This window comes from Nicotiana sylvestris, chromosome 12 (genome assembly GCF_000393655.2).
Source record: "Nicotiana sylvestris chromosome 12, ASM39365v2, whole genome shotgun sequence".
Classification (NCBI taxonomy): Eukaryota; Viridiplantae; Streptophyta; class Magnoliopsida; order Solanales; family Solanaceae; genus Nicotiana; species Nicotiana sylvestris.
Window position 1 is genome coordinate 1,412,013 of NC_091068.1, and position 10,660 is coordinate 1,422,672.

At 32.5% G+C, this 10,660-nt stretch overlaps 1 protein-coding gene across 1 annotated transcript; it reads right to left on the reverse strand.

Annotated features, from left to right (window-relative positions):
- Positions 1-1,205: 1,205 nt before the first annotated feature.
- On the reverse strand, positions 1,206-7,094 carry LOC104234200 (protein disulfide-isomerase-like). The gene is made up of 11 exons (XM_009787734.2): positions 6,774-7,094; positions 5,206-5,236; positions 4,552-4,839; positions 4,274-4,459; positions 4,024-4,149; positions 3,788-3,922; positions 3,567-3,686; positions 3,278-3,395; positions 2,787-2,899; positions 2,443-2,680; positions 1,206-1,476 (listed from the first exon to the last, which is right to left on the reverse strand). Exons 1-10 carry the CDS (start codon positions 6,992-6,994, stop codon positions 2,447-2,449), a joined length of 1,572 nt encoding a protein of 523 aa, XP_009786036.1. The 5' UTR covers positions 6,995-7,094; the 3' UTR covers positions 1,206-1,476; positions 2,443-2,446.
- Between the last annotated feature and the right edge of the window lie 3,566 nt (positions 7,095-10,660).

Here is a 10,660-nt window from a genome sequence, read left to right on the forward strand (position 1 = left end):
ACAATATAAGAGCTTAACAGTTAACTTTTCTATCTAAATATTTTTTGGAATTTGTCCAATGGAAAAGATATCATGTGCAAATCTTCAAATATTATATCTTATGCGAGATAGAAACTTTGTTTAGTGAAAAAGATTGTGTGCATGTTTTTAGAATTATTATTAGTAATCTTAAAGATTTTGTATAGCTGTTATAGAAGGGTTATTTAACAAAGAGCATTGTGCTATAAATATAGTTGTTGCTGTTATAGGTAAAAAGCTTTTATATAGAGATAAATTATAACTTAAAAATTCGGTTCTAAGGAAAACTTGACTTTTATAGTGAATGATTGTTATATAAGGATGTTGTTATAGAAAGGTCTGACTGTATAACTCAATTGCTTCGAATATTACCCTGTATTGTCTGAAGGGGGATGTAGTAAGAGCGTAGGTGAGTGATACGCATAGGAGGCATGCTCGAAAAGCAGCAATAATAGTATGGTTCCTGATACCATCACTAGATTGCGACCACAGTGACGAATACTTCTAGCCTATTTGACCAAGCTTTTTTGTGGACCAAAAGTGCTTTTTTTGGCCAAAAGCACTTTTGGTCAAAAATTGAGGTGTTTGGCCAAGCTTTTGGGAGGAAAAGTAGTTTTTGAGAAGCAGAAAAAGTAGCTTCTCTTCAAAAGCACTTTTCTGAGAAGTACTTTTGAGAAAAATACACTTAAAATCAGTTTTCAAAAGCTTGGCCAAACACTAATTACTGCTCAAAAGTGCTTTTCAAATTAATAAGCCAAACACAAACTGTTTTTCGCCAAAAGCATTTCTTTAAAAAGTACTTTTGAGAAAAACACTTTTCAAAATAAGTTGATTTTAGAAGCTTGGCCAAACATGCTACTGCTTTATATGAGGTGGAGAGAAAGACGATTTTTTCTTTATGCGGTCAACCAAATACTATATTAACCGATTTTACGCTAAATTTAATTATTTCAAACCATCAACCAAACACCCCCTTATTGTACTAAATTTCAAAATAATATAGAATAGTATTCCTATTTCTCTTCATTTCTGTGAAATTATTCCTCTAATAAGGCAGCTGATAAATTATCAAGGAATTATTTCTGTAAATTACATAATGGTTTTCTTACTCATTTTAAAGGCTCTTACAAAAGGTTAATATAGTTCTTGGTGAAAATGTTAGCAAGTCAAACGAAATATGCAAAGACTAGAACTAAGCAACGTTTATTGATATTAATAATTGCCACTAAATTGAGACAACTGCGTGGGATACATAGGATGAGGCAAATACAGCCCCCTTATTGCTATCTAGAAAAAAGAAAAAAGTGGAGATGACGACGACGACAACAACAACCACCGCCTCAATCCCAAACAAGTTGAGGTCAGCGATATGAATCCTCAGTTCTTTCATATCGGGGAGGAAGGGCTAATCGGATGAGGTGAAAGAAGCTGAAGTTTGATCATGTTGAGTCCCATAACCTGCAAAAATCGAAAGCAAACTTAGGTGCCTTAGTTTGAAAATAGTCCCTATCAACTATTATGTATAGTCAAACATCTCTATAACATCGTCGTTTGTCTCGACATTTCTTGGCTGCTATAGAAAATGTTGTTATAAAGGATAACATGAAAAATCGTTCCAAAAAGGACTTGTCGGCTACAATGAAATGTTGTTACAGAAAAGTTTAGTTGTATACATTATATTCTAATATGTATCTATAACCAGTTAGTATTCGGGCTTTTTTCACTTTTAGCCCGCAAAGAAACTATTTATATTTGGTAGCCGAAAAAATGTATAATTTTTGTATATAACATTTAAGTTGCTCGGACACGTGTGCGAGTGTTCGACACAGGTGCGGATCTAAAGATGGGATCTTTCGAGATGAAAATTCTAAGATTCAGGGATACAGATCCTAGTACGGATAGGGGTGCGGGGGTCCTACTAAAAATAATTTAAAAAATAAAAATATAAAAATATCTCTAAATTATGAGAAATTTTGTGGAATACTTACGTATAGCTTGTAAAGTGTGAATTTTTTTTATTCTCAAGTTGTAGATAAGCAAAAGATTGATTTTCTAGATAAGATATGTTGTTTTCTTCAAATTTACCCTAGTTTTGGTTTTGATTTCGAGAATCAAATCGTATCTCATCTCAAATTTTTCCTTCCGTCGTGGTCAAAGTACCCAAAATTGTTTGACCAGATCTGGTACGGATCCCATACCCACACTCATACTAGTGTCGTGTCGGCACGGATGCAGCACCTAAACTGCCATGTCGGAGCAACTTAGTATAACATACAGAATGTATATATATATACAAAAAATATACATTTTCCGGCTATTAGTTTGAGAGCAACTATACAGTATTATTTTCCCTTAGTATTCTCTCCGCTATTCTATGGTCCAAGAAATGCAAATAGACACAAAGAAGAAGTAAAAGAACATTACCTCCTTATAGCTCATCCTTCATTGAATCTGTTTGTGCATGTTCTGATACTGTTAGATCAGATTTTACAAAGTCTGAGGGGGCAGGGGTACCCCTATTAGTCTGGATAAATTCAATAACAGCCTCTTTTGTTCTATTCCCCTCGAATCGCGACAAACTACCGGCTGTAGATATCATGTATAATGTTGGGAATCCTTGAACTTCGAATCGTTCACGAGGTATATCATTTTCTGTTCCATCCTAAGGTAAATCGCATGGAAAGTAAGAAGAGTAATCTTACAAAAATGCGGAAAAAAAGAAGAAGAAACGAATAGAGAAGATAGTCATGGGATCAAGAGATTCTTACAATCTTAGCAATTAGGACATCAACGTCGTTTTCAAATGAGAGCGCGATTTCATCCAAGACGGGAGCAAATTCCTCGCAGTATTTACAACCAAGACGATAGAACTCTAGCAATACTGCAAGAAACAAGAACAAAATGATAGGCTGCAGTAAAATCCCCGCACTCACTCACTAATGCTCCCCTTCGCTCCCTCGAAAAAATAATTAATACTCCCTCTGGCCCAATTTATGTGACACTCTTTCCTTTTCAGTCAGTTCGAAAAAGAATGACACATTTCTATATTTAGTAACAATTTAACTTCAAAATGCCTAATTTACCCTAATGATTTATAGTCGCACAAATATCTATGGCTCATTTTAGACCACAAGTTGCAAAAGTCTTTCTTTCTTTCTTAAACGTCGTGCCCAGTCAAGATAGAAAAGTATAACTAAGTTCGATATATAACTATTTTTGCATTTATTGTTCAAAGAATGATGCATTAGTTGATACGAACCATCTTTCCCTGAGTTGAAAACCATATCCTCTAGAGTCTCAGCAACCACAACCTTGACAGGTTCATTATTAACTTCCGGAATAGGCTGCGATTTCAAGTATGGTTTCAACTTGCCATCCTGTAGTCATACAAGAAAAGACTGAAACATAATTGGAGAAAGAAAAAAAGATTTTGAAAGACAAATAAGTCCTCATGTTCGTGCGTAGAAACGAGTAAGATACTTGAGTCTGGATTGCGTTAGCAACATAGTAAATACTAGGAAATCATAGAATCAGGTTCAAGTCATTACCTTAAAATCCTTCAACCAAGCTGCAAGGCTATCAGGTTGTACATGTCGTTGAACGTATTTTGTACCGTCCATGGCAAGTACGAAAATCAAAGGTACTTGATCAGTGTTCAATCCAAAATACTGCAATCGAACGAATAAATATTCAACTCACTTTTCTCTCCCATTAGGAAACATTATAAAGTATTTTACGCCGATTGGATTGAAAGGAGGATGAAAATGACCTCAAGGGCTCTTTTACCGGTCTCAGCATCTCCTAAGAGGAAGTTCGCTTCCTTTCCTTTGTAACTGGCGGCAAGATCATAGTATTTGGACTTGAAATGATCAAGATCCGTAGTGAAGTTCAGAAATAAAAATACCTACAAATTCCAAATATCGATTGAAAATCTCCAGAGGATATTCTTATACACTCTTTTTTTACTTTGCGTTTCAATAAATTATTTTTAGGAAGGTCGAGTACCTTATCCCCGGGACTATGCAAAAAGTGGTTAACAAATGCCTGGTTTTCGGGCTTGTCATCGAGAATAGCCATGATTGGAACGCTAGTTTCTTCAATGAAATTCTGCATCGCCTCAACTTGAAAATCCTGGGATAATATTATGTATATACAAGTACACTGTTAGTGAAACCGTTCAAAGCAACACAATCAAAAAAGGGAAAAGAGTTCTGTCAAATTGATATATAGAATCAAACTCAAGAAATCACAATACCTCGAAATCAGCATAGAGTTCATCAAATGGCTTAAATAGACGAATAGTTGGCTTATCAACCGGCCCACCACGAGGGAGGAATTTAGTATCAAGTGTGTGAACAAAGTCGTAATCTACTCGTAAATCTTCAGCTAAAACTGTGAAGTTCTTTATCTTCTCTAAGCAGAGTTCTGGAAATATGCCAACCTAAAATAACAACATGGCGCGGTATTTTTTACCCACAAGCTAGTAATGAGACAAGTGAACATAACTTGTATAAAGAGAATGCCAATACTTACAACAACAATTTTTTTCTCATCGATAAGGCTTGCTGCATCTTCCTTTGATTTGATTTCAAGAGATGCAGGGCCGGCATGTTTCTTCAAATATGAGATTATACCATCTGTCTCACGAGTACCTTTATAATCATGAACTGTCTTGCCACCATTCCGGAATATCTTAATGCTCGGAACACCATTATGAGTGTAATTTCTTGCGAGTTCTGCATTTTCCGGAACTGTTGTGTCCATTTTAGCAAGAATAACTGGAGGATCATGACTACTCAACACTGAAGCTGCTTCTTCGTACTGCCACGATAGAAAAATAAATACAAAATAATAAAAATAATATGTTACTCCCTCTGTCTCAATTTATGAGGCACTAGCCGGTTTCGAGAGTCAGAACTTCTTAATTTTGACTGTGTATTCGGACAAAGAATCTCTAAGTTTTTTTGAAATAAGATTTAATTATTTGGAAACTACGTCAATAGTACTATAACTCATAGTAGCAATTAGTAATTCAAAATATTTTAAAAGGCATAAGAAAAGATCACAGTCAAGGAAAAATTCGTTTGACTCTCAAAATCCAAACAATGCTACATAAATTGGGAAGGAGGGAGTATATAGCAAATATTGATAAAGCCAAATAAGTCATTCTAAATAGTAAATTAGTACCTTAGGGGCAAGTTGCTGGCAATAACCACACCTATTACAGAGAAGACAGAGACAATTAGGTCTAAATTTTTAATAAGAGTGTATATTCACAAGATAGCTATTCAACTACTGAAATTTAAACCAATGAACTTTCCTTATTCATCCTACTAGTGTTTGACTGAAAACATAATCTTTGAATGTAAGATCCATTTATAGGACATCAAACTGAAAATGAAAGGAAAACATTTTTAGCATCTGTTTTTAAGATAAAAAACTTTTAGGATAGCAAAATCTTCAGCAATGCAGCTATTAGGATATCCATTAGATATAACTACACGCCTAATACTAGAAGGGGAGTCTTGGCGTAATTGGTAAAGTTATTGTCATATGACCAAGAGGTTACAGGTTCAAGCCGTGGAAACAACCTCTTGCAGAAATGCAGGGTAAAGTTGCGTAGAATAGACCCTTGTGGTCCGGCCTTCCCTGGATCTCGCGCATAACGGGAGCTTAGTGCACCGAGCTGCCCTGGGATAACTACATGCCTAATACTACCTATACCTGTATGCTTTCCCAATAGTCAAACCAAATGATCATAGCACAGGAAGAGCGCCAGGATTTGAAGCTAATGGGTTCGAGATTCTAGTCTTTTTAAAATACTTAAGTATTTCTTTAGACAAATACACTGGCATGCTAGCTCCGCTCCTAAACACATGTACCGGATAACTCTGTCCACCAAAGGCTAGCAAAACGGAAAGAATACACATAATGGTTTTTCCCTTCACTAAGATTTGAACTTGAGACTTCATAGTTCTCTTCCCATTTCATTGGCCAATCGGTCATACCCATTCTTGTAGAGTTTTTAAATATTTTATATGTAAAACAGATGAGTAAATCTAAATTGATTTTGACTCCACAATAGGCTGCATAAGACAAATAGGACTGTGTGGTCTGTGGACTAAGAGTGAAAAGTGTGTGTGTTTGTTTGTGAGAGTAAACTACTTCAGTAACCATCCCAGTCTATCCATGAACCTTGACCAACAAAGGCGATTTGAAGTTATGAGTCCTGAATTTGCCATCGAACCTAGAGGCCAACCTATATATGTGTATATCTTGAAATGGTTAATTTAAACTTAGCACTCTGAACGCTTAAAGCCTTTAGGGGTACTGGTTGAGCAGAATATTATGCCCCGTCGCATTAAAATCCTGAGTCCACCTCTAATAGAAGCTATAGCTCATTTTAGTTATCGCGTTCGAGATTAAATATTCATACATATTTAATGAATTTATTAATATAATACTCTAGCTCCTCTCCTGTTGACCAACCTGACCATTCCACTTTTCTCAAAAATTACGGATTCGGATGAACCTGTAACTTTTGCTTAACCCCTACATTTGTATTAGAAAGTTTACTAAATATGTATAAATATGTAACTGCGAACCCAGTAACTATGCCGAGCTATGGGGTTTGGCCACAAGTTCAGAACCCATAAACTTCAAATCTTATATCTTATTTTACAAATCAAGAAACTTAAACTATTCAAAGATCAAAAGGAAAGAAACCAAATAAAAAAGAAAGAAAGAAAAATTACCATGGGGCATAGAACTCAACAACAATCATCTTGTGTTGAGAAATAATATCAGAATAATTAGTATAGTCCAAAGTCCAAACAAATTCCTGCTCCAACTTCTGCTCCTCTGCCACTACCTTTTGTCCCTCATTTTCTACTGGATCAGCAGAAACACCTGCAACAATGGCTAGTACTGCAAAAATGGCTAAAAGGGTACTGAAAACTTTACAACTTTTAGCCATTCTTGATGACTAAAATGTATCTATCACTGTCTATTTTCACTATTAATACTCTGTATTATTGGTAGGAAAAATAGTAATTCAAGATGGGACAAGTTAGCTTATCTTTACAGCACTATATATATAGTATTATATATAGTGGGAGAAGAAAAGTGCCACGTCAATATTGATTCTTATGTGTAAGAAAATGATTGGACATAATATGTGTCTGAATAGGCGTGAATGGTGTCCAAAAAAATTATAAATGTTGGTTGACACATTAAAGTATAACTTAAAATATTATAACAAGTTATATACATTGTCCATGTAAGCAAAGGCGGACCTATGTGTAATCATGAGAGGTCCGCAAACCCCATTAGCTTAGGCAGAAATCTTATATATGACTATGTATACACCTTGAAAATGGTTAATTTAAAGCACTTGGTACCCTAAACACGAAAAATCTTTTAAGGGGAGTTGGTTGAGCAAAATATTGTGCCCCTGTCACGTAAAAATCCTGGATCCGCCTTTGTGTAAGTTATATACACTGACAACGTAAATATGTACAGGCGTGAACGGTCACCGATAGTATAAAAAGATATACCAATATGAGTTGGATCACTTAGCCATGCTTCCTAATTACAAAAACGAGTATCTAAAAATACATGCGCTCACCCCAAGGAAGATGATGGAGAGTTGATCGAAATGTGCACTAAAAACTTTTAGAGATATCTCCTTCAAATCACTGGTATGAATATCAAAATCGTAAGCATCAACATGTAGGTTTCAATCCAAGTGGTAGTAGTATAAGACCCTTTAACTATTGTTTTTGAGAAATGACTCGGTCTAGCCTATTTGAGTTTATACACATCGATAATATGAGAAAAAATTTAAGAGGTTTATAATTTTGAAAACAACATATAAAAATAACTTGATTGTGTAAATATTTTTTAATTGACTAAATTTAATTTGTTTTTTTTTTCTTTTTGGTGGAAAAGATAATTATATTAATATTAATATAATAGTAGAAACTAGTACTAGTTATAACTTGTTTCTTCAGAATAATAGAGAAAAGAAAAAAGGGCAAATAACTTTAAAACAACTTGGAATTATGGCAAAACTCGAGATTCACGATACATATTGATAATACATTTTTGGTACTAAACAAATAATTGAAGATTCTTTTGACTTCGAAAAAAACTCGAGATTCACGATACAAGTTGATATTATATTTTTTATACTTATTAAACAAATAAGTGAAGGTTCTTTGAACTTTGAAAATGTTTAATTTAATTTAAGTACATGTTACGTCTTAATTTTAGTAGTGCACATAAATAAATGGCGGAACAGTCACATAAATGCTCGTACTTGTACCGATTTATTATTTCAAAAATACAAATAACAAATATATAAATAACAAATCGAAACATGCTCAAAAACACTATTTTAATTATCGAAAATACTTGATTGAATAAACTCATTTACTCCGATATGAATGGAGAGTCAACTCCAACACTTTCATGTAGCTAAAATATTGAAACCAAATTTTAAAATAAATTTTTAAAAAAAAAGATAGAGGAAAAATTGGATTGAGAAGAATAAAAGTGGATCTCATAGTCAGGGGCGGATGCAGCGTATAACTTACGGGTTCAACTGAACCCATAACTTTCGACGCGGAGTAAAAATTTATATGTAAAAATTCATTAAAATTGCAAAAATAGTAGATATGAACCCATAAATTTAAAAATACAATGGGTTCAATGTTAAAAGCCCTTAAAATTAAACTCATAAGATTTAAATTTTGGATCCGCCTCTGCATGTCAGTAGATTCCTTTTGAAGAGAGTAGTTATTTATTTTGGTCTAGACCCAAATGAAAAGGAAAATGTTCCATTTGAGATAATAGTATAATGTTTATTACTGATAAAATATGTTAAAATATAATTAAAAGATGTGAAAATAGTGTAAAAATACTATACATAAAATTCAAAGTGATATTTTGGCAATTGAATAGACCTTGAGTCGCCACTAAAAGATTATCCAAGAAACGATTCTAAGATTCCTCTTATAAAAGATTTACATAAACTAATTATTCGAGGATTATAATTTAAGAATTATTTATGCGAGAAATAATAATGAAAGTAATTATTATGCAGTGATTAATAATGAAAACTCGTTATACAACTTACTTTAAAAATGCATTCTTATCTTTAAACAGATCTTCAAATTATGAATATGTCTATTTTTATTTTTATTTCAGACTGTATCCCGCATAATATAATAAATAAACTCTCGCGCAACTTAATGTAGATATCATTTCACACTGCCAATCAAACACTCAGCGACGGACGCATGTGGTGGCAAGCGGGTTCAATTGAGCCCGCTTCATCAAAAAATAATATTGTGTATATGTTTAAATTACGATTAAAGTTGCGTAAATTTTGTATAAATATTTTATTTGAACCCACTTGACAACTACTATTTTACGACTAAAATTATATACTTTTAAAATTAAACTCGCTTGCACAAAATTCTGGGTCCGCCACTGCAAACACTTAATTTGTTCTGTGGCAAGTGACAACTAATTTTTTCTTATAAGGATAATTTTGAATTTATATATATGATGTTTTTAAATTTGAATTAAAATAAAAAAAAACTATCTTTTGTTACCATATTATCATACTTAATTCGGTTAGTGATCATATGCAACTATATTATGAACTTTTGTTATCTTAATTCAAATTATGTAAATACTACTTCACCTCTAGCAAAAAAAAATAAAAAAATACTTCATATAACTATAAACTCTTTTACATTTAAAATCCTATAATTATAGTTCTTTAAAACACTATAGCTAGATTTGAATAAAACGAATTTTTTTTAAAATAAATGTAATAGGGTACACATCTATGTTTATCCAAATAACAAAAAAAAAGTTTAAAAGTTGATAAAAATTTACTTACATATATAATAAAGTAAACCTACATGCTGGAGAAAGAAACATTACAAAAATCAGTCAATATTCAACACAAGTTGTTGTTTTTTCTTTTTGAAAAATGTTTGTTTGAAGAGTCAATTTATATAAATGGACATCAAACGAATAACAAAACTTTGGCTATATAATTGATTAATTTCTATTTAACACTTTCTAGGAATTGAAGGGTATAAGACGAAACCTCTTCATTTAGCTGCAGTCAAACCAACATTGCAAGGGTATAGTATTTTTTTTTTATTGAAAATATTAGTTTTGAATCATTAGATTATGTGAAATATTTTTTTCTCGAATTCAAAAAGAGTGATATTGGTTTATAATTGATAGTTTCTATAGCGATTTTCAAGTGTAACAAAAAGTATATTTAAATTAAATTTGGTATGACGTGAAATAGTTATTTTTAAAATGTCGAAATGGGATTATTTTTTATATTATAATGTAATTTTTAAAATAAAAGATAAGATATTTTTAAATTTTTGTAGAGAGTTTTTTAAATAATTATAATAGAAGTCATATCATGGATAAAATCATGAAACCGAAATCTTATGGATTATTACATAAATATTCGGCCAGATTTATTATTTACTTTTTATAGCTAATATACATAGATGGTATATCTATTACACACGAATATACACATATTACATATGAATTATATATAAATTACACATCCTCAATTTTTTAATTAAGTGGTTGGGTG